This window comes from Cnephaeus nilssonii (genome assembly GCF_951640355.1).
Source record: "Cnephaeus nilssonii genome assembly, chromosome: 20".
In the NCBI taxonomy this organism is placed as follows: Eukaryota; Metazoa; Chordata; class Mammalia; order Chiroptera; family Vespertilionidae; genus Cnephaeus; species Cnephaeus nilssonii.
This window is the reverse complement of record NC_137091.1, coordinates 33,524,987-33,548,665: the sequence shown is the minus strand read 5'-3', so window position 1 is coordinate 33,548,665 and position 23,679 is coordinate 33,524,987. Positions and strand designations below refer to the sequence as shown.

General features: G+C 41.3%; 1 protein-coding gene across 4 annotated transcripts in view; it reads left to right on the top strand.

Moving 5' to 3' along the window:
* The window catches only part of CEP89 (centrosomal protein 89), a 62,519-nt gene that overhangs the window by 5,287 nt on the left and 33,553 nt on the right, over positions 1–23,679 (top strand). For 3 of the 4 annotated variants that reach the window (XM_079799423.1, XM_079799426.1, XM_079799425.1), the window contains 7 exons: positions 5,063–5,221; positions 8,373–8,556; positions 11,399–11,495; positions 15,583–15,611; positions 15,884–15,926; positions 18,202–18,420; positions 20,276–20,421. In XM_079799423.1, the coding sequence (XP_079655549.1) occupies positions 5,063–5,221; positions 8,373–8,556; positions 11,399–11,495; positions 15,583–15,611; positions 15,884–15,926; positions 18,202–18,420; positions 20,276–20,421 (877 nt within the window). The remainder of the gene's footprint in view (positions 1–5,062; positions 5,222–8,372; positions 8,557–11,398; positions 11,496–15,582; positions 15,612–15,883; positions 15,927–18,201; positions 18,421–20,275; positions 20,422–23,679) is intronic. The other variant, XM_079799424.1, reaches the window with a different exon arrangement.

Genomic DNA, 23,679 nt, shown 5'->3' with positions numbered 1-23,679 from the left:
TCAGTATAATTATTTTGACATTCATCTATATAGTTGTGGAAATCAGTTAATTTGTCTTTTTTATTGCTGAGTAATAAATATTCCATTACATGAATATAGGCAGTCCTCGGGTTACATCGGATTCAATGTACGTCGTTTCGTGGTTACATCACCATCTCCCATTTATTTATATAAAAAAAGTTCCGTCATTTTGACGTATGTACATATGTGCTTTATGTTTTTTATTATTTATTCACCACAAGTAAAGGTCAGGAATTGTTATCTTTCTTTTAAATTTTTTTTACTGTTTCACTTCATTACTGCTGTGTATGTGCTCCATGTGAGCGACGTAGGTGCTTATGGAGGTGGGTTCCGACTTACAGCGAAAATTGTGTTTCCTCGCGCCGTAGGAATGGATCTCTGACATAACCTGAGGACCTGCTGTATGCCACACTTTATTTATCTACTCACCTATTGATGGATATTTAGGTTGTTTCCAGTTTGGGGTTACTAGAAATAAAGCTGCTATGAACATTTGTGCACAAAACTTTGTTTGGACTTATACTTTCATTTCTCTTGGGTAAATATCCTTCATAATAAAAAGGCAATATGCAAATAACCATCACTCCACTACGCCCAAGATTGGGCGGTGGGAGGCTGGGGGGCGGGACTCGGGGTGGCATATCCGGCCATTGAGAGGTGCGGGACTCCCGCCCCCCACCCCCCTGCCTCTCAACGGCTGGATTGGCGGCCGCTGAGGGGGGCTGCCTCGGACACCCTGGACACCCAGCTCCGCTGCCATCGGAGGCAGGGAGCCGGTTGTCCGCACCCGGATCCCCTGCCGTGCTCCCCTTCGTCAGCGCCTCAAGCCCCAGCAGCGGCAGCGGCTGGGGATGAGCTGGTGATCCCAACAGCCTGGCAGCTCAGTGGCGGCAGCGGAGGCAGCATTGGGCCTGGGGACTGGCGAACAGGCAGAAGATGGCCCTGATCGCAGGAGGCTAGGCCTAGGGACCCTACCCGCACGATTGAATCGTGCGCTGGGCCTCTAGTCTAGGAATAAAATACCTGCTTCATGTACTAGGTGTATATTTAACTTACTAAGAAATTGCCAAACTATTTCCCAAAGTTGTGATGCCATTTATGTTCCCCCCAGCAGTGTATAGTTCCAGTTTCTTCACATCCTCAGCAACATTTGGTTTGGTCAGTCTTGTGTGTGTGTGTATATATATATATATATATGTGTTTGGTTTTATAACTTTATTTGACATTAGCTATTAGTTCTCATTCACATCTACTGTCTGTATAATTTTTTAAAGTGGTAACAGGTGCATAGGAAACAATGTATACAGCTTGTTGGGCACATCTTCATCTTCATTATGCTTTCTGGGCAGCCATGTACTGATAGGTGTGGAACAGTTCTTATTCCTTTGGCCCAGACAGCTTTGTGGAATCTAGAGTCCATTGCACATCTGGAGTTCCAATCTCCTTTCTGGAAAATTTCTGGATCTCTTTGAATGCCTGAGGGGAACATGTGCCGGGGAGCAATATCTCAAATGCTCCCTGTCTTAGCCAATCTTTTTATTTTTGGACATTCTAATAGGTGTGTAGTGGTATCTCGTTGTGGTTTTATTTTGCATTTCTCTAATAACTAATGATATCGAGCAGGTGCTTATTGGCCATTTGTATATCTTCTTTGGTAAAGCGTCTGTTCAAATCTTTTGCCCACTTTTAAAAACTGAATTACTTGTGTTCCTGTTACTATATTTTGAGAATTCTTTAATTATTCTGGATACAAGTTATTTATCAAATATATGCTTTGTAAATATTTTCTTCCCATCTGTGGCTTATCTTTTTATTCTCTTAACAGTATCTTTCAAGGAACAGATCTTAATTGTTATGAAGTTCAACTTGTCAGTTTCTTCTTTTACAGATTATGATTTCAACATAATATCTCAGAAATCTTTGTCTAACCCAAGGTCACACAGATTTTCTTCCAGAAGTTTTATAGTTTTAGAATTTACATGTAGGTCTAATATCCATTTTGAGTTAATTTTTAAGTGGAGAGAGGTATGGAAGGTATGGATTCAAGTTCCTTTTTCACATATGGGTAACTATTTGTTCCAGCACAGGTTGAAGGCTATTATATTAGTTACCTATTGCCATGTAACAAATTACAACAAAACTTAGTGGCTTAAAACATAAAACAATAGCAGTTTTTTTAATCTCATATCTCACTATGTTCTTTTTTTAATTACTTTTTCCTCTCTGCATTCATTTTGGTTATTTTTTATTGTGTTGCCTTCAGTTTTGTGTGTCTTTTCTGTAATCCCTATCCAGTATAATTTTCATCCACTGAAGTTCAAGCCTTTTTTATAATCTTCCACTTAGCTTTTGAACATGTGGAATACAGTTATAACTGTCTTAATGACCTTTTCTGCTAATTCTAACATATGTGTTCAGTTCTGACTGGATTTGTTTGGTTATTCTTTTTATTATGTTTTTCTGTCTCTTTTCATGCCTGGTTATCTTTGATTATATACTAGACATTATTGTGAGTTTTGTGTTGTTGAGTACTAGATATTTTTATATACCTACTAGAGGCCCAGCATGCACTAGGGAAGAGGGAGGGTCCCTCAGCCCGGCCTGTGCCCTTTCGCAGTCCAGGACCCCTCAGGAGATGTCCGACTAATGGCTTAGGCCCGCAAAAAGCAGTCAGACATCCTTAGACCTGCTGCGGAGGTGCGAGAGGCTCCCGCCACCACTGCTGTGCTCACCAGCCCTCAGTGTGGCTTTTGGCTGATCGCCCCTAACCCCTCTGCCTGCCTGCCCGATGGCCCCTAACTGCTTGCCTCCCAGTGGGAGTGCACTGAGCACCAGGGGGCAGCTCCTGTGTTGAGCGTCTGCCCCCTGGTGGTCAGTGCGCGTCATAGCGACCGGTTGTTCCCCTGTTTGGTTGATTTGCATATTACCCTTTTATTATATAGGACTATAGAAATTCTTGCACGGAGGGTGTGGGGGGACCCTCAGCCCGGCCCGCATCCTCTTGCACTGCGGGACCCCTCGGGGGATGTCCAACTGCCAGTTTAGGCCTTATCTCTCTCCAAGTCCGGGACCACTGGCTCCTAACCACTGGCCTGCCTGCCTGCCTGCCTGCCTGCCTTGATCGCCCCTAACCACTCGCCTGCCTGCTAATCACCCCTAACACCTCTGCCTGCCTGCCTGATCACCCGTAACTGCTCACCTGCCTGCCTAATTGCCCCTAACCTCCTCTGCCTTGGCCCCCACCGCACTTCGTCCAGAAGGACGTCTGGAATGATGTCCGGAAGGTCATTTGGCTGTCCAGTCTAATTAGCATATTATACTTTTATTATTATGGATAAGTCTTCTTGAATTTTGTACTGGGATGCAATTAAGTTACCTTGAACCAGTTTGATCTTTTGGGTTGTGCCTTTATGATTTGATAGGTGAGGTCTAGACCAATGTTCAACCTAGGACTAATTATTCCCCACTACTGAGGCAAGACCTTTTGGAGTCCTTTTGGAATATTGTTCCCAACATCCCTTGAATTATAATTTTTTCCTGTCTGACTGTTGGGAATAGACACTGACCTCAACCATATATAAGCATCTGGCACTGTTCCTCTAATCCTTAGGAATGGTTCTTCCCCCAGTCTTGGGTAATTTCCTTGCATGCATGCACTGAGGAGCATTTTTCTAAACCTCAGGGGGGACCTTCTTCAGATTTCCGGAGTTTTCTCTGTTCAGCTCTCTTCTTTCTGGTACTCTGTCCTTCAAATTCAATCTGTCGTGGTGTTCCCAGGCTCTCAGCTCCATCTCTACAACTCAGGGAGTCTGTCTGACCCCACCTCAGGTTCTCCTTCCTTTGCTGAGACCTGAGAAGTCTCTCTGGCAGTAAGCTGGGCCATTTGTTAAGTCTGTTGTTTTGTTTTACTTTTTCAGGTGGGAGGGTAAATCTATTATTCTATCTTTCCTATATTATGGTTTTGAATAATTTATATCTTTTTGTACTTCCTTTTCCCCCTATCCTGATCTTTTATCTATACCAGTGGTCGGCAAACTGCGGCCCGCGAGCCACATGCGGCTCGCGAGCCGCGGTTTGCCGCTCTGTTGACTAATGAGTTTGCCAACCACTGGATAGGGGCTTAGTCACAAGGAACAACAACAGCCTGTAATTATTGGAATCGAGAGTCTAGGTCAGTGGTCGGCAAACTCATTAGTCAACAGAGCGGCAAACCGCGGCTCCGGAGTCGCATGTGGCTCACGAGCCACAGTTTGCCGACCACTGATCTATACTAATAAAAGGGTAATATGCTAATTAAACTGGGAGACCTTCTGGATGTTCTTCTGGACAAAGCCATGGTGGCCGGGCCGAGGTAGAGGCGGTTAGGGGCCAAGAGGGGAGGGCAGTTGTGGGTGCTCAGGCCAGGATGGGATGGCAGTTGTGGGTGATCAGGCCAGTGGGGGGGAGAGGGGGCGTTGGGGATGATCAGGCTGGTGCGGTGGGGGCAGTTGGGGGCGAGCAGGCCGGCGGAGGGGGAAGAAGTTGGGGGTGAGCAAGCTGGCAGGCAGAGTGGTTAGGGGCAATCAGGCAGGCAGGCAGGTGAGTGGTTAGGAGCCAGCAGTCCCGGATTGTGGGATCAGGCCTAAACCAGCAGTTGGACATCCCCCAAGGGGTCCCAGATTGGAGAGGGTGCAGGCCAGGCTGAGGGACACCCCGATCCCCGCCCCCCGCACGAATTTCGTGCACCAGGCCACTAGTTTTAATATAAAAACCATTTGAATATAGACTCCCTTGATTAGAGATCTAGTTTCATCTCCTATTAGCTTAGAAATCTTGGGCAAGTCATTTAATTTACATGAAAAATGGAGGTGACAGTAATATCTCTTCATGAAGTTGATGTGAGAATGAATTAAGATCGTTTGATGGCACATAACAGACTGCAGGCCTGTGGTCAGTAGATATGCACTAAACATTGTGGAACAGATGGTATGTTTTGATTAATATATGTATCCTGTTGTTTAACCTTTTGTTCACCATCTCACTGGGATGCTTTTGTCCATAGGTCTGCTCTGGCTGCAGTCATTCTAGCAACAACATTGACTGGTCGGACTGTTGCCCTTCCTCAGCCACAACGGATATCCCAGTCTGAGAGTGACATGACCTACCTTGAAAACGACAGTTTCATCACGCCCTATGCCACCACCTCAGAGCTGAGGCATCAGTAAGGACCATATCTCTGATTCTGCTTCCTCTAGGAGCAGAGGAGGAGCAGTGTGTGTGTGTGTGTGTGTGTGTGTGTGTGTGTGTGTGCATGTGTGTGCATGTGATTATGACTAGAGCTTAATAGTGAGGGTTTTTTTTTTGTTTTGTTCTTTTTTAAAATATATTTTTATTGATTTCAGAGACAGGAAGGGGAAGAGAGAGATAAAAACATCAATGATGAGAGAGAATCATTGATTGGCTGCCTCCTGCACCACCCCTACTGGCAATCGATCCCGCAACTCAGGCATATGCCCTGACCCGGAATCGAACCCATGACCTCCTGGTTCATATGTCAGTTTTCAACCACTGAGCCACTCCAGCCGGGCATTATTGAGGTTTTCATCACCAATGTCAAAGGAACACTGTTCTGGGGCATTAATTATTCTTGAATTGTATCCAAGTTTTCTCTGGAGTGGATCTTGTTAAATTATGACTTGTGAATGCACTGGTGGTTTTCTTGGCAACACAGAGCCAGTGAATTTAGTGCTGCTTTTAGACCTTAGTAGGACTCCCTGTGCCACAACCAAGAGGGTGAGAGTTGTCACTCACTACTTGTCATGTACCTCTCCTCTGAACACTCATACTGATTTGACCGTTGTTGACATCTATATTATAACTTTTCTTCTTCTTTAATGTCATTTCCTCCATTGCTTGAGCTGGGTTAATGCTAACATAGGCCTAGGGGGTCAGGAAGGTTTCCTCCTGCAGAAGAGAGTGTTGAGGAGAGCACAGAGGAATTTACAAGATTCAAGTGAGAATGGCTTGGGGTTTGGGGGATGCTCAGTGTGGGGCTGGGATGAGCTTCCTAGACAGAGAAAGAGGGAGCATGACACATGTGAGCAACAGAAGGAAGATGTTTGTGGCTGGCAGAACTTGAGTGATGAGGGGCGTCATCTGCGATGGGGCTGAGGAGTGGGCAGGGGCTCAGTGTTCTGTTCTGAGGGTTGGTATCCTCCCTAGAAGCAGGAAGCACTGAGGGCTTTAAGGGCTTGTGGGATGGCGGTGGGGGATACACAACCAGATTTGCCTTTTATCTGTCATGTTTATTCAATTTTGTTTTTATTTATATTTTTACATGCCAAATATTCTGTATGTTTCATGTAGTAAGATCTTTTCTTTGTATTTTCTGTCATTATTATCAAATCTAGAAAGAACTTCCCTATTATATACAGCTTATATATATGCTCATGTATTTCTTCCTAGGACATGTTTATATTTTTGTTTTTTTTGCATTTTAATCTTGACTCCATTTTGAGATATTTGAATATAGCCTATTTTTCTCTTGGTAGCAATTATACTTTGGCTGAATAAGAGCTAAATATGAGGACAAGATTCTAAAATGTATTGGAAAGAATAAGCAGCTAAGACCATCAGAAGAAATTTGGAAAGGAAGAATATTGACCCCAGGGGTAGGCTGCATTAGCCCCATTATATATTTTTTTGTTAATCCTTATCCAAAGATATTTTTCCATTGATTTTTATAGAGAATAGGAGAGAGAGGGGTGGAGGGGAGAGAGAGAGAAACATTGATGTGAAAGAGACACATTGATTGGTTGCCTATCGCAGCGCAGGTACCCTGACTGGGGTGGGGATCAGGGATGGAACCTGCAACCCAAGTACGTGCCCTTGACTGGGAATCAAACCCATGACCCTGTGGTGCGTGGGCCAGCACTCTGACTGCTGAGTCATACCAGCCAGAGTTAGCCCCATTATGTTTTAAAACCTATAGTTGAAGTTAGTAAAATAGAGGAGGACAGGTTCAGTGAGAGAGCGGTGTTCATGAACACCTGACGTGAACCTAGTGTTGGCAAGTATATTAATTTCTATTAAAGGCAGCCGCACAGATCAAAGGGAAAGGAAAGGATTCAACAATATATTGATTAGCAATTTTATTGGAAAAATCAGCTTTGAGCCTTGCCTAATTCATATACCAAAACAAATTTCTATTGAATGAAAGTATTTGTTTGTATATATACATAAATAAGACTATTAAATCTTATATCCAATCTTATCAAAACTGCTATTTACTCCTACACTAAGAATCTAGATGGTTAAAAGAAAGTTTTAAAAAATCATCTGTATGTTAAAAAAATTAATAGAATAGGAAAATATTTGTAGTAAATACAAAGTCAGGCTTTTAATTTTATAAGAAAAGTAAGTTAATTTCAAATTAGAATGGACATATTAGAAGCAAAATAGATAAATGGAGAAAGGACATGAACAGACAATTCACACTAGAGGAATTAAGGCTTGCACACAGATATGGAAAATATCTAGTCTCGGTAAGATGCAAATTTATATTGTGAGATTTAATTTCTTTTGGCAAGTTTTAGAATATTATTACCAACGTAGTCACAGGTTGGAGAAATGATTTTTGAAATAATCTTGTGTGGTATGCATGTAGACCCATAAAATGTTTATACCATTGACTCAGCAGTTTGCCATCTGGTTTGTTTTATAGGATTAATCCTAAAAACAGAAGAGATTATTTGCACATAGATGTCCATTTCAGGGTTATTTATAGCAGTGAAAATTGGGAGGGAGAAACCAGGTAAGGGAAATAAATGGCTGACTAAATTGGTGTAACTACTTGAGTCTTTACCTTATAACATTTTGACTTTAAAAATTTGTTAACAATGAAGCAGATTGTATTGTATGTTAAGTATAAGAACCAAGGTAAAAAACTAGAAAGAAATTTTAAGAGTGTGCGGAGAGCCCGCTGGTGTGGCTCAGTGGTTGAGTGTTGACCCATGCACCCATGGTCACCTGTTGGATTCCCAGTCAGGGTAATGCCCAGGTTGCAGGCTCGATCCTAAGCAGGGGGCATGCAAGAGGCAGCCGATCAATGTTGATGTTCTCTCTCATCAATGTTTTGGTCTCTTTCTCTCCCTTCCTCTCTCTAAAGAGCAATAAAAACACATTTTATAAAAAGTGTGTAGAGAGATGGGATGGTGGATGACTTAATCCTTTAGTTTCTATGTATTTTATAAAAGTAGTTATAATACTTTCATGGTGGGGGCTCAGAGGCATTGCATTTAACACATGTATATGTACCAGTGTGAAGTAAGTGGCGGCTTTAGTTACTTATTTTTCACTTTAATGTAATACAGACCAAACTGGCAGAGTGAGACAGGGAGAACTTCTTTGCCATCCTTTGAAATGCTGGGCTACGGGGAGGAAGAGGACACTGCCTCGCACCTGTCATCTAGCAACAAGGAGTCCTCGGAAGTCAGTGCTCATAAGGAAGAGGGAAGAATTGGTGATGCTGTGTATACCATGCCACACAGAAATCAGGTATTTGTCACATTCCAGAATTTCGTCTGCACCTTGACATTAACTTATAGTAAATTGTGTATGTGTAAGGACTTTCTTTTCTCTCTTCTACCTTTGATGGCTTTTGTTCTGGGGCTTATTTTTTTAATGTGTTTAGTCTTGTTTTCTATCTGGTTAGGCTAAAATTTAAAACTTTTCCTTTACCTTTCAAATACAAACATCAACATTTTCAGTGTAGATTTTCTTCTGATCCGAAGTAATCATGTTCTTGTCTTAGACCCCAAAGGCTACTTTTCTATCACCTTTCCAATGTCAGTATGCATAGTTGCCACCTTTCTTCAAGTTCATGCCTGACAAAAGGAGTATCGTCATTTATCTCCATAGTAGCTGCTGCTGTCTGAATGGTTACCGTGAGTCTCTGTTTCAGGCTCTTACATGTATTTACCTCCCAGTATCTTGGTGCGGTAGGTTCCATTTTTGAACCTACCGCAGGTGACAACCGAGGCACTGCCCGACTGCTCTGGTTTACAATCTGTGCTCCTAGGGTTTTGAAAACCGGAAAGTGCCATTTCTTTAATGTCAAAAGACAGCACCGTAATTTCTTTTTTCCTTTCTCTTTTTTCACCAGCATTATGACGTGTTAGTATGGTGACTACACATAAAGACTGGCAGGTTCAAAGTATATTCATATTGATTATATTATATTGATTACCCTCAACTATATTGAATCACATTTTTTAAAATAGATATTTTATTGATTTCAGAGAGGAAGGGCAAGGGAGAGAGAAAGATAGAAACATCAATGATGAGAGGGAATCATTGATTGGTTGCCTCCTGCATGCCTCCTGCTGATAACCTTTACATTGTCCTGGCAGATGGCATAAATGAAAGGCCCTTAAACGAAAGGGATTTCAATTTTCCATAGTCTCACAATTAGTTTTTTCTTTTCTTTTCTTTTCTGGGGGCTGATAGACAGTAGGGGAGGAAGTCTCATTGACCTTTTCTTCACATTAATATATGCTAGGCAGCTTCCATGTACCATTTCAAATGTTTTTTTTTTAATTGATTTTTAGAGAGAGAGAAAGGGAGGGAGAGAGAATCATCGATCCGCTGCTTCCTGCACGCTCCCTACTGGGGATGGAGGCCACAACCAGGGCATATGCCCTGACTGGGAATCAAACTAACAACCTATTGGTACATGGGTTGATGCTTAACCACTGAGCAACACTGGCCGGGCAACATGTACCATTTCATTTACTTCACACCCTTGGGGGGTAAGTGTGTGAAGAAACAGGATAAATGACTTGCCCAAGGCTCACCAACCAACCATCCAGTTGCAGAGGCAGGATTCAGACTAGGGTGACCAATTTTCCCTATTAACAATTAAAATTGGTGTTTATAGTCCTTGTGCCTATCAAGAATATTTCTTAGACATAAAGTTATTTTTTAAAAAAACAGGCCAAATATTCATAAGTTTATTATATGATTAAAATATATATCTTCGACCCTAGCTGGTTTGTCTCGCTGATGGAGAGTCGGCCTGCGGACTGAAGGGTACTGGGTTCAGTTCTGATCAAAGGCACGTGCCTTGGTTGCAGGCTTGATCCCAGGCCCTGGTCGGGACTTGTGTGTGAGGCAACCAGTAGATGTCTCTCTCTCACACTGATATTTCTCTCTCAGTCTCTCCCCTTCCCTTCCATTCTCTCTAAAAATCAATGGAAAACTATCCTTGGGTGAGGATTAACAAACAAACAAAAATATATCTATCTTTGAAAAAAAAATGGGTGTGTGGAGTATGTAAAACTGAAGGAGATATTGCCTATTAGTTACATTTTAATTTAAATAATAAAAATAAAATTTCCTTCCCTCTACTTACTATGGACATTTTGTAATCTGAGGTAAATAATTTACAATTTTATCCTTTTTTATTAATCATTCATACTTCCTTTAAAATACAGAGTTGTCAAAACTAGTAAAGTAAGAAAACAGACCAACCCAAGCAAGCACTTTGGATATAAGTCTTTATACCTCATGCCTCTCTCTGTTTCAGAGTAGTTTGGGCAACCATCTTCATATAATGTGTGCACCTGCTCATAAATGGCCTAACAAATGGAAAGCAAATCTTGTTTTCCGGAGTTTTCTTATTGGTGCCACCCAAAAGTAAGGAATAAATAGGGTGCCTGAATTTGTGGTCGATTCACATGATGCTAGAGCCCAGTGGACAGAGCAATGCCATGGCATTCAGAGACCTGAGTTCAACTCTCAGTTTCTCTACTTCCCAGTTGTATAACTTGGGTAAGTCAGATAACCTCCCTGCGCCTCAGTTTCTTCATAGTGCTGCTGTGAACATTCTGCATAGGTGATGCTCACAGGCAGTGGAGGAGAAGATTCCATTTCATGAGGAAACAACATTTACAGTGGACTCACAAAGCCCGCAAACATAACTGACCTCAGCCCCAAACAGTTGCCGGACTGAGGGTTCTCACAGGGCAAGTTGACAGCACTTGTTTCACGTGGAGATGATAACACGGTAACAGTGCCAGGGTAGGCTGGTATAGGGTGCTACACGCAGCAGGCCAGATGCAGCCCCTTTTTCTGGGTTGGTCTCTGGAAGGAAGGAGAAGAGAGGCTGCCCAGGCAGCCTGGGTGGGATTTGAAGCTCTGGATGGCCTAAGTGTAGTTCCAATGTCATTGCTTTGGCCACAGGGCTTTTCCTAAGGAACCCGAAGTTTCGTCCCACCCTTTCAAGTATAGCCCTTTTGTGTCTCAGAGAGGGAGGCAGCACTGAAGAAAGTATGGAATAAGCCATTTGAGTTTACTGGGAGGAAATGTGATCACATGTTTGCTCCTTTGTCTCTTGTAGCAAAAGGTTCCATTGTCACATGGGGTGGACAGTGAAGATGAGGAAAATATTTCTGAGCAAGATTCACCTCCTATACCACAGCATACACAAGAAAAAGGTAAAAAACAAAGCAAACAAAAAACCCCAAACAGCCACAATTTTTCAAATAGTAAAAACATTTTGTGACAATAAATGTTGGTTAACTTGGGGGAGCATATAGCCATTGCACCTCCATACTGTGATTCTGTTATTACAAGTAGGAATATTTCTGAATTTTATTTTCACTGGAGGTAAGTTATTCCAGAGTCAGTTGCCTGGGTATTAGGTTGTACTCATTTGGAGTCCATTTCGTAAGTTCTGTCAGTCAGCCCTGAGAGGACACATGGGGAAAAGGGCTACGGCTCAGGCTCTGAAGCTCTACACACTCTTTCCCCCTGCACCCCGACCGGGGCCTGGCGTTGCCAGGGGCTGGAGCCTAGTGGTCTCCATGCTATCTCCAGTGCCTGGAGCTGGGCCCGGCCCACAGTAGGCTATCTCTAAGGGTTTGTTTGATGAATGAGTGCACGGACATGTTTATAATAGAACTCTAACTGTATGTTACCAGTTGTCTGTATTTTGTCTGGCACTGTGAGAGAATTCAGAGTATTATAGTAAAGGCAGGGAACTCTTTTCAGTTCCCTAAAAGATGGCTTATGTTTGAGAAGTGAGAAAGAGAGCCTGACATATAGTGGGCACCAATAACTGCTTTATCAGGACCCTCTGAGAGTTGCTTGGGCTCAAGGAGCGGTGATTGGAAAACAGAATGCCAACTAGTAATACCTGGGCCAGAAACACCAATTGGTTAGGTGGCATTTTTTATCCCTATGGGAAAATCTGTGAATATTAAAGTCATGTAAAAACTGTATTCCTTTTTTAATTACAGAAGTACTACTTTTGCACTGTAAAAAAATGGAAATGCATAAATATATCAAGTTAAACACACATAATTGTACTTCATAGATAATTTTTATTTTATTATTTTTTGTTGTTGATCCTTACCCGACGATATTTTTTCCATTGATTTCTTTTTAGAGAGAGTGGAAGGGAGGAAGAGAGGGGTAGAAAGAGGGAGAGAGTAAGAGAGAAACATCAATGTGATGTGAGAGAGACACAATGATTGGTTGCCTCCCGCAAGTGTCCCAACTGGGGCCAGAGATTGAACCTGCAACCCAGGTATGTGCCCTTGACTGGGAATCAAACCCACAACCTTTCAATGTGCAGGCTAACACTAACCCTTCAGTCCATAGGCTGATACTCTCTATCCACTGAGCCAAACCAGCTAGGGCTAGATAATTACTTTCAACATACAATTGGGTATGTATATAAAATACACATTATTTTCTTACTTGCCTTTTTAAAATCTAATGACACATCCTGAATATCTCCCTATGTTCATGCATGTCCATCCACTTTTTTTTTCTTTGACTTTAGAGAGGGAGGAAGGAGAACAGAGAGACATCAATGTGAGAGAGAACTATTGATTGGTTGCCTCCTGTACACATCCCGACCTGGGATGGAACCCACAACCTAGGTATGTGCCCTAACTGGGAATCAAACTGGTGGCCTTTTGTATTTTGTGCCAGTCCCTTCTGACCTGCAAAATTTCTGTTGAGAAATCAGCTGACAGTCTTATAGGAACTCCATTGTCAATAATAACTGCCTTTAAGATTCTCTCTTTGTCTTTAACCTTTGGCATTTTAATTATGATATATCTTGGTGTGGGCCTCTTTGGGTTCATCTTATTTTGGACTCTCCATGCTTCTTGGACTTGTGTGTCTATTTCCTTCACCAAGTTAGGAAATTTTCTGACATTTTTTCAAATAGGCTTTTAATTTCTTGCTCTCTCTCTTCTTTTTTTTGGCACCACTATGAATGTTGATACTCTTTTTAAAATATATATATATTTTTTATTGATTTCAAAGAGGAAGGGAAAGGGAGAGAGAGATAGAAACATCAATGATGAGAGAGAATCATTGATCAGCTGCCTCCTGCACACCCACTACTAGGGATTGAGCCTGCAACCCGGGCATATGCCCTTGACCGGAATCAAACCCAGTAACCTTCAGTCTGTAGGCCGATGCTCTATCCACTGAGCCAAAACAGGCTAGGCCTGTTGGTACTCTTAATGTTGTTCCAGAGGCCCCTAAAACGGTCCTCATTGTTTTGGATTCTTTTTGCTGTTCTGATTGAGTGTTTTCTGCTATCTTATTTTCCAAATTGCTGCTTTGATCCTCCGCTTCATCAATCTACTGTTGATTCATTTTGCTGTTTCTTCATTTCAGTTATTGTACTCTTCATTTCTGTCCTTTTTTAATGTTTTTTATCTCCATTTCTATGTTTTTTATCTTTTTGTTGAAATTCTCACTGAGTTAATCTATCTTTTCCTAAGTTCCTTGAGCATCCTTATAACCATTATTAAAAAAAATAAAAAAATAAAAAATAAAAAAAAATATATATATATATATATATATATATATATATATATATATATACACACACATATATCCTATCTAATAATAGAGTAACATGTAAATTACCATCACTCCACTACGCCCACGATTGGGCGGCGGGAGGCTGGGGGGCGGGACTCGGGGTGGCCTATCCGGCCATTGAGAGGCACGGATCCGCTGCCACTGAGGGGGGCTACCCTGCTGTTGAGAGGTGCAGGGGGCGGGACTCCTGCCCCCCTGTGCCTCTCAATGGCCAGATCCCGGCCGGCCGCTGAGGGGGCCTGCCGCAGACACCCAGCTGCGCCTCTCAACGGCAGGGTAGCCAGGTGTCCACGGCAGCCCCCCTCAGCGGCCGCGGACCATCAAAAGCGTGGGAGCTGGGTGCCTGTCTGCTCCGGCACCAGGCCTTTCAGAAGCCTCCGCCGAGCCAGAGGCTTCTGAAAGGCCTGGTGCACCAGCGGACAGGCACCCAGCTCCCCCGCGAAAAGCGAAAGCGTGTAGGGGACCCTACATGTGCATGATTCAATCATGCACTGGGCCTCTAGTATATATATATATATATATATATCTCCCCCGTATTTTCCGGCATATAAGATGACTTTTTAACCCATGAAAATCTTCTCAAAAGTCGGGGGTCGTCTTATACGCTGGGTGTCATCTTATAGGCCGGGTATATCCCAAACTCTATATTTTAACTGGAAAAGTTGGGGGTCGTCTTATACGCCCAGTCGTCTTATACGCCGGAAAATGTGTGTGTGTGTGTGTGTGTGTGTGTGTGTGTGTGTGTGTGTGTGTGTATTGATTTCAGAGAAGAAGGAAGAGGGAGAGAGAGAGATAGAAACATCAATGTTGAGAGAGAATAATTGATTGGCTGCCTCCTGCATGGTTAAAAATAATGAATTAAGATGACTTTTTTGGTAAAAAATAAGCCTTTATTGATTAGTTGCCCAAGTGTTGGTAATTGTTATGAACCAGTAAGTAGATTTATAATGTTGTATGCATCTTTAAGCATTTTTGTCTGTTTTTCTGAATTCTATACTTTTTCCTTTTTGCGTATTTGCTTCTAATTTATTTTTCAGCCAGTTATTTCTGCTCTGCAAATTAATTGTGGAAAGTTAAAAGCAATGAACTTCTAAAAAGTTGAAAACCCAACTTTTCACTACAACAAGGGGTACAGGCAAACTGGGTCATAAGGTCAACCATGGAGGATATTAATCACAAGTATATATTTATAAGTCGAAAATGAATTACTGGACAAGATTTGTTTTCATTTGTGTCATTGAGGCAGTTTACTTCAAGGAACAACTACTGTTCTGACCAAGTTGGATGCTACTTCCCGGCAGGGTAGGCCCAGCCCATATGGGGAGTGGCAGGGAAACCTGTGGAGGGAGCACTGGGGTGGAGTATGTTGGAAAGATGGGGAGGAGCCCTACATGGAAAAGGCTCAGAGTCACACTGAGGAATTTGGCCTTGGTTCTGCAATCCTGTGAGCCACTGAAGGTGCTCAGGAATGAGCAGGATAGTCAAAGATGAGCAGTTCAGAGCTGGGCTCCCTGCCTCGCTCTGGGACCAGCTTGCCATGCGACCTGGCCAAGCCTGCTGCCACTCCGTGTCTTGTTTAGCTCCTCTGTAGAAGATGAGTTTCTGTGATTGTACTCTTCTGAGATGTCAAATGTCTTTATCTGCTTTTAATTTTTTCTCTCTTTTTAAAATCAGATGGTGGACATTCTGTTCTGACTTTAAAGGTAAGATTAGTTTTTCAAAAACTGGTTTTCTCAATAGATTGAATTTCTACCGTAATGTTTAAATAACTTTTGATTTTTGCGGGGGAAACCTCCCTTAAGAGTTCTTTCTGATTGAGTGTTTCTTTCTTTTTTTTTTTTTTTTTAATCCTCACTCAATGGGACCTACATATAAAGACATAGTGACTGACTGAACTTACAGGCAAAAAGGCAGAAAGTTTGAACAGAAGATGCTAACACTCAATTCATTAGGCTCATGACTTTTTTCCCCTTAGGATGAAAAAATACCAGTATGTGGAAAGCCTCCACCCTCCCCAGGTATTTGCCTTTTGAATTTGATTATGATTGAAAAGCTTATAGTGGAAGTATGTCCTCAGGAGCTGTGCTCAGATGGGGGTGCGGGGGGAGGAGGGCGGGGTGGCTGGAAGGACCTGTGGGATGTGCTTAGATGCTGGGAGGGTGGTATATGCAAATAAGGGTTCTGCTCTGGGGCTGGAGGCAATGTGAGGTCTAGAGATGTTTTCTGGGGCACTCTCCCCTATAATGTTTGTAGAGCTTCGGTAGCTTTCAAAGTGAATTTTGTAAATTTTGCCTGTTATGCTTCACATCACTATCCAAAAACTATATTGGGTATCAAGACTTTTCAGCCTATCCTCCATTCTATCTTAGTGTTGACTTGATTTCACCCATTCTGTCTTGGTGGTTTTGGTGTTGTTGTAGGAGTTTGCTAGGGCTCTAACTTCTAGCCCATATGCTCATTCGACTTTGTATATATTCTGCCACTTAGCCCATCCTTTGAATTTATGTATTATTCAAAATGTTTGCTTATATGATTTCTATGAAATATCGACAAGCATCTCTTTGAAAATGTTAAATATACTTATTTCAAAATCTTGTCTTTTTTGTGCCAGCCACTCTCTCCTCTGTAATTTGACTTGGGTGCTTCTCTTGGCTTTGACACCGCTGGTTCTTGGTGGTGTGCCCACCTTGGTCCTTGAGGGCCCCTGTTGGTCTGCCTGGAGACGCTGTGTCTGCTTACTGCAGGCTGCTCAGATGGGGAAACCAGCAAGGCTGCCAGTTGTACAGCCTGTCTCCAGCGACTGACGGGCCAGTCAGGGGCTTTAGGGGTCCCTCTTCCTTATGGGATTCTACACCCCTTCGGGCCTGCCCTGCATCTCGACTTCAGGGCCTGCCTGGCCCAAAGGATTTGAGCCCATCTGGTGCTCTGACTGGACATCTTTCTAGGCCATTTAGGTTCCTGTTATCTGCCAGGGTGAGGCATCCCCACCTTTTGTAGCTGACGTCTCCTGACATATTTTAGGCTGCAGCTTCTGTCTTCAACCTGTTCTCAATTGTTTTCCTTCTGGGATTCCCCATGTTCCCCTCTTGTTCTCAGTGTAGCTGTGGAGTTACTCATTTCTTAGCCTTTCCTTTCATGTTTTAAGGACTGGATACATGCGTATCAGGGTCAGAAGGTGTTATCTAGAATCACCAGTCCCCTCCCTAGCTTTTGCCTGTCCCCTGGGGTGTGTGCTGAATCTACTGTCTGGAGCCACCAGCCTTCCCCCATCACCCCCCCTTGTCTATCCACAGAAGCTCTGCTTCTGTTTCCACCTCCATTGGGAGGTGTGCCCTGGCCAGGGAGCCCATTGTAGTTTGCACCTTTTTTGAGCTCTGTGAGCATATCTCTCCATGGAACATCGCTCTGTTTTCTTCCCATCTTTCCTAGTGACTTCAGAGAGGGAGAGAGAAACATCAATGATGAGAGAGAATCATTGATTGCTGCCTCCTGCATGTCCCCTACTGGGGATCGAGCCCACAACCTGGGCATGTGCCCTCGACCGGAATCAAACTTGGGACCCTTCACTCCGCAGGCCATCGCTCTGTCCACTGAGCCAAACCCCCTAGGGCTTTCCCATCTTTCTTAAAATCCTTTGTGATCTCTGGTTTTCTTCTCTCCATGGTGCTATCGGGTGCTGCCCACATCCTGATGGCTCCCCTCTGTTTCAGCAGAGGCTGCCTTCCGAGCTTTGGACCTGTGTCCTCAACGGAGCTTAGCTTCTCTTGCTCCATCTGTTTCCTTGTCTGGCTAAGTCTCTTCCCAACAGCAGATCTTGATTTGCCCCTCCCTGTTGAGTCCTGTGGGGCTTCAGCCCCCGAGTCTCTCACATAGATCCCTTCTCTGTTCCCATCATAGTGCTGCCCTCAGAGCTCCTCTGGGCTGGGCCTCATCCCTTCCCTTTCTTTACTGCTGCCCTGAGGGATTCATCTGAGAGTAGAACCTCTTCTTTTCACACCTCTGCCGAAAAGCCTTCCTGGTTCCTGGTGGCCTCCGCTCTGCGTATTATGATATGCAAGCGCCTCCCCTGATTCCTGCTTCCCCCTCTGTCACCTCTCTCTGTCATCCACTGTAGTCTCATCAGACCACTCATTCTTACTTGTGCAGGCCATTCCTTGCCCAGGAGCAAAGAGGATAACATGAGGCCTGACACGAAGTAGTTGCTAACATGGTTTTTCAAATGGAGTCTCATGTAATTTTGATGTAAAATTGTAAATGCCAATATTTTAAGACGTTTTCCTTATACCTTTTCAGATATAACTGGTAAAACACGTCACCGATGTATAGAAATAACCAAAGAAAAGTTTGAGGAATTAAAAGAAGAAAATTTGCATCTGAATAAAACAAACCAAACCCTTACTCTTGAACTTAACATAGTAAAACAAGCAATGAAAGAACTACAATTAAAATTTAAGAGAATAGTAAAAGAAAATGGGAAGCTGAAAGAGGCGGAGAAAGCATCCTCTAAGGAAGGTGGGGACAACTACAGTTTTTTAATTAAAGGAACAAACAGGACTTAACTCATTTTCTTATTTTGAGAGTTAATATTTTAGTTTGTAATATTTGTTGATTTTAATGTTGATATTTTGTTATAATATTCTTTCGTGAACAAATACTTGTTGAAATTTGACTTTATCTGCTATATCATTATTATTGTTATGCTAAAGAAATTCCTACTTCTGGATTTGGTGCTTAGGAAAGTAACTTTACATATATTTCATATCAGTTTTTATCTCATTGAATAGCATATAAAAATGCATTTTCACCACATATTTACCAATAACGAGGATTATATTTTTCTTGCTAATTTGATAGGCAAAAAGGGAATCCCATTTTAAATTGTATTTGTCTTGTTATCAGTGAGCTTGGATATTTTTTTCATATCTTTGCATATCATTTTCTTTTATAAATTTTCCCACTTAAACCTGTTTTTATTTATTTTAGAGAAAGAGGAAGGGAGAGGGAGAGATCAAAACATAAACATTGAGACCTAGCCAGTTTTGCTCAGTGGCTAGAGCGTTGTCCCGCAGTCTGAGGATCCCAGTTTGATTTTGGTCAAGGGCACATACCTGGGTTGCAGGTTCAGTCCCCAGCCCTGGTCGGGACACGTGCAGTAGGCAACCAATGGATGTGGCTTTCCCTACTCCCTTCCACTCTCTAAAAATCAATGAAAAAATATCCTTGGGTGAAGATTAGCAACAACAACAAAAGATATATAAAATATAAATATAAATATATAAAAAACATAAACATAAACATCTATTGGTTGCCTCCTGCACCTGCACCGGCCAGGGCTGCATTATATTCTTTATTCAGGTTTCTAATGTCAACCTCTTAACAATAGTATGGTTGTCTACGCTAAGAAATTAACATTGGTATGTTACTTTTATTTTAAATTCTCACCAGAGGATATGTTTTTATTGATTTGAGAGAGAGAGAGAGAGAGAGAGAGAGAGAAACATCGATGTGAGAGAGAAACATCAATTGGTTGTCTCCCTTACACACCCTGACTGGGGACCAAACTCACAACCTAGGTATGTGCCCTGACTGCAACCTTTTGGTACATTGGATGACATTCCAACCAACTGAGCCACAATGGCCAGGGCTAAATTTTCCGACTTTAAATTGAGATGTCTGGCTTTTTCTCATTGTTTTGTAGGAGCTCTTTGTGTATTAAGGATGTTAGCCTTTGTCATGTATGTAATATTTTCTCAGTTTGTTGATAATTTAAATCTAAAGGATATTTTTCTTTTATGGCTTATGCCCTGGGTGTCAAGTCCTTTTTACCTCTCAGGTTATACATATATTCACTGATTTTGTCTCTGTACATCTATCTATTTATATAAGGCTAATATTATTGCCTGAAGAAAGATTATATCATTTTCTTCATATAGAACTTGTATATTTCTCGTCTTAGTCACACTAATTTCTAGGTACTTTACATTATTTATGTTATTTCTTTGTGAGATCTATTTTCTATTATGTTTTCTAATATTTGGGAAAGTTATTTTAATAAATTTTCCATTTATACTATATGATTTTCAAGACAGATATTTATATATCATTGGAAACAATGATTTTTCCTTTTCAATCTAAAGTTTTTATTTTACCTTAATTAGTTGTACATGTAAAAATTTTCACAAACTTCCAAAATGTTGACTATTTAGTGTTAAAAAACTTAGAAACTTTTATTCATTTGAACCTATATATTTGTAATTCATTGCCTCTGTGAGCCCAAAAGGGAAAAAAGGGCAGATGGTTAGCAATTTATATAAAATCTTAATCTATTTGATACACGTTCTTAGAGTATAATATTAATTTTTTTCAGTAGTTGCTGCACCTGAATTACTTTATCTAAGAAAACAAGCTCAAGAACTGGTGGATGAAAATGATGGTTTGAAAATGACTGTCCATCGTTTGAATGTAGAACTAAGCAGATATCAAACAAAATTCAGGCATTTATCGAAGGAAGAGGTAATGTTTCCAATTAAGAAAAATCAACCAATGGATGTGGCTTTCCAGATTTATTTTTAGCCTTTCAAGTTGAATTGAGGGATTCATATTTATTACAATGTGGCATAAAAATACACATACAAAGCACAGCATGTCTAGGGACCTTTCTATTTCTTTCTCCCCTCAACCTCCTCTCTTCCTTTCCTCCCTTCCTTCCCTTTTTTTTAAATATATCTTTATTGATTTCAGAGAGGAAGGGAGAGGGAGAGAGAGAGATAGAAACATCAATGATGAGAGAGAATCATTGATTGGCTGCCTCCTGCATGCCCCCACTGGGGATCGAGCCCGCAACCTGGGCATGTGTCCTTGACCAGAATCGAACCCGGGGCCCTTCATTCCACAGGCCGACACTCTATCCACTGAGCCAGACCAGCTAGGGCTCAATTCTAAGTCTTATTCCTCAAGTTAGAACTGTAATTTATCAGTGCACTAACTCTCAAAAGAAGATAGACTAGTTTATACAGACCCCAAATCACCTAACTCTAGTCAATGGGACTTGCATTCATGAGTCCCACACAGGTTTATAGCAAACAAGAAACAGTTTTTAAATGGGCTCAGGAGCACAGCCCCAAACTCCAAAGCTGTATACCCTGGCTCAGCCCAAAGGGAGCACGCAAAAATGGCCATCTCCCACTTTTCCCCTGAAAGAGGTATAACTGCATACTTTCCTGACTGCTGCCTAAGGGTCTGACTTCTAATCATCCTGCGTCTAGGTGCTGACTGCAGTCCCCTCGTTGGGACACAGTGGGTCCACTCTCCCTGAAAATCAATGAAAAAATATTAACAAAAAAATAAATAAAATAAAGAGACCCACACCAAAACACATTATCTTTAACCTTTATACTAGAGGTATGATTTACCCACCATCATTACAATGTTGGAGTATTTTGAATTTAACTATATATTTACCTTTTCCAGTGAGTTTTATACTTTCATATGATTTTGTTACTAATTAGTACCCATTCTTTTCAGCTTGAAGAACTCCATTTTTAAAAAAACATATTTTTTTTATTGATTTCAAAGAGGAAGAGAGAGGGAACATAGAAACATCAATAAGAGAGAATCATTGATTGGCTGCTCCTGCACACCCCCACAGGGGATTGAGCCTACAACCTGTGCATATGCCCTGACAGGGAATCGAACTGTGACCTCCTGGTTCATAGGTCAACTCTCAACCACTAAGCCACACTTATCTTAAATTGTCAAAAGGTAAAAGGAGCATGCAAAAATGGCCATCTCCCACTTGGAGTCAGTGAGTCTCCAAGAGAGAATCTTAAAAATAGCAAGAGAAAACGTTCTTCACATACAAGGGAATCTCCATAAGACTGTAAATGGATTTTTCAGCAGAAACTACAGGCCACAGCGGAGTAGGATGATCTATTCAGAGTGCTGAAAGAAAAAATTCTGCCAACTAAGAAGAGTCTACCTGGAAAAGTTGTCCTTCAGAACTGAGATAAAGAGTTTTCCAGACAAACGAAATTCAAAGGAGTTCATCACCAGCTGACCAGCCTTACAAGAAATATTAAAAGGAATTCTTCAATGCCCAGCCAGTGTTGCTTAGTGGTTGAGCGTTGACCTATTAACCAGGAGGTCACAATTCGATTCCCTGTCAGGGCATATACACAGGTTGCGGGCTCAACCCCCTGTAGGGAGTGTGTAGGAGCAGCCAATCAATGATTCTCTCTTATTGATGTTTCTATGTTCCCTCTCTCTTCCTCTTTGAAATCAATAAAAAAATATGTTTTTAGAAAATGGAGTTCTTCAAGCTAAAAAGAATAGGTACTAATTAGTAACAAAATCATATGAAAGTATAAAACTCACTGGTAAAGTTAAATATATAGTTAAATTCAAAATACTCCAACATTGTAATGATGGTAGGAAATCATACCTCTAGTATAAAGGTTAAAGACAAAAGTATCCAAAATAACTATACAATAATTTGTTAATGGATAAACAATATAAAAAGGTATAAATTATTATATCAAAAACAAAATGTGGGGTGGTGGTAAAAATATAGAGCTTTGTGTGTTTAGTGTGTACCGAGACCCACCAGTGACCCAATGAGGGGAACTGTAGTGAGCATGGAGATGCAAGCTGATTAGAAGCTCAAAGTTAAGTTATTATTAGCTTAAAATGTTAAAAATGTTTTATGCAAGCCTCATGCTAATCACAAAGCAAATACCTAGAAGAGATGTACACAAAAGAGAAAGAGAAAGGAAGAATCAAAGCATACCACTACAGAAAAGCATCAAATCCCAGAGGAAGAGAGCAGGACAGGCAGAAAGGAATTACAAAACAGCTAGCAAACAATGAACAAATAGCAACTAAAAAGGCCATACTTAATAATTAATTTAAATGAAAGGACTAAATTCTACAATCAAAAGACATAGAGTGGCAGAATGGATAAATGGAAAAAAGACCCAACTCTATGCTGCCTACAAAAGACTCACTTCAGCTGTAAGGACAGACTTAGACTGAAAGCGAAAGGATAGAAACATACATTTAATGTAAAGGGAAGCCAAAAGAAAGAAGGGGTGACTATGCTTATATCAGACAAAATAGAGTTTAAATCAAAATGGTAAAAGAGACAAAGAAGGTTATTACATAATGGTAAAGGAGTCAATTCATCAAGAGAATATAGTAATTGTAAATATATACCCAATATCAGAGCACCTAAATATATAAAGCAAATATTAACAACTGAAGGGAGAAATAGCAATAATAGTAGGGGACTTCAATACCCCAATAATAGATCATCAAGACGGAAAATCATGAGGAAATATTGGACTTAAACTACATGTTAGATCACACAGACCTAATACAGAACTTTGCATCCAACAGCAGCAGAATACACATTCTTCTCAAGTGCACATGGAACATTTTCCAGGATAGATCATACATTTGGACACAAAACAAGTCTTAATAAATTTAAGAATATTGACATATCAAGCATCTTTTCTGTCCACAGTGTATGAAATTAGAAATCAAGTATAAGAAAATTTACAAATATGTGGACATTGAACAACATGCTACTGAACAACCAGTGGGTCAAAAGAGGAGTAAAAAATACCTTGAAACAAATGAAAACGGAAAAGAAAAAAAAATACCTTGAAACATGAAAATGGAAGCACGACATGCCAAAACTGATGGGAAGCAGCAAAAGTAGTTCTAAAGGAAAATTTATAGCAATAAATACAAACATCTATATAATAAAAGGCT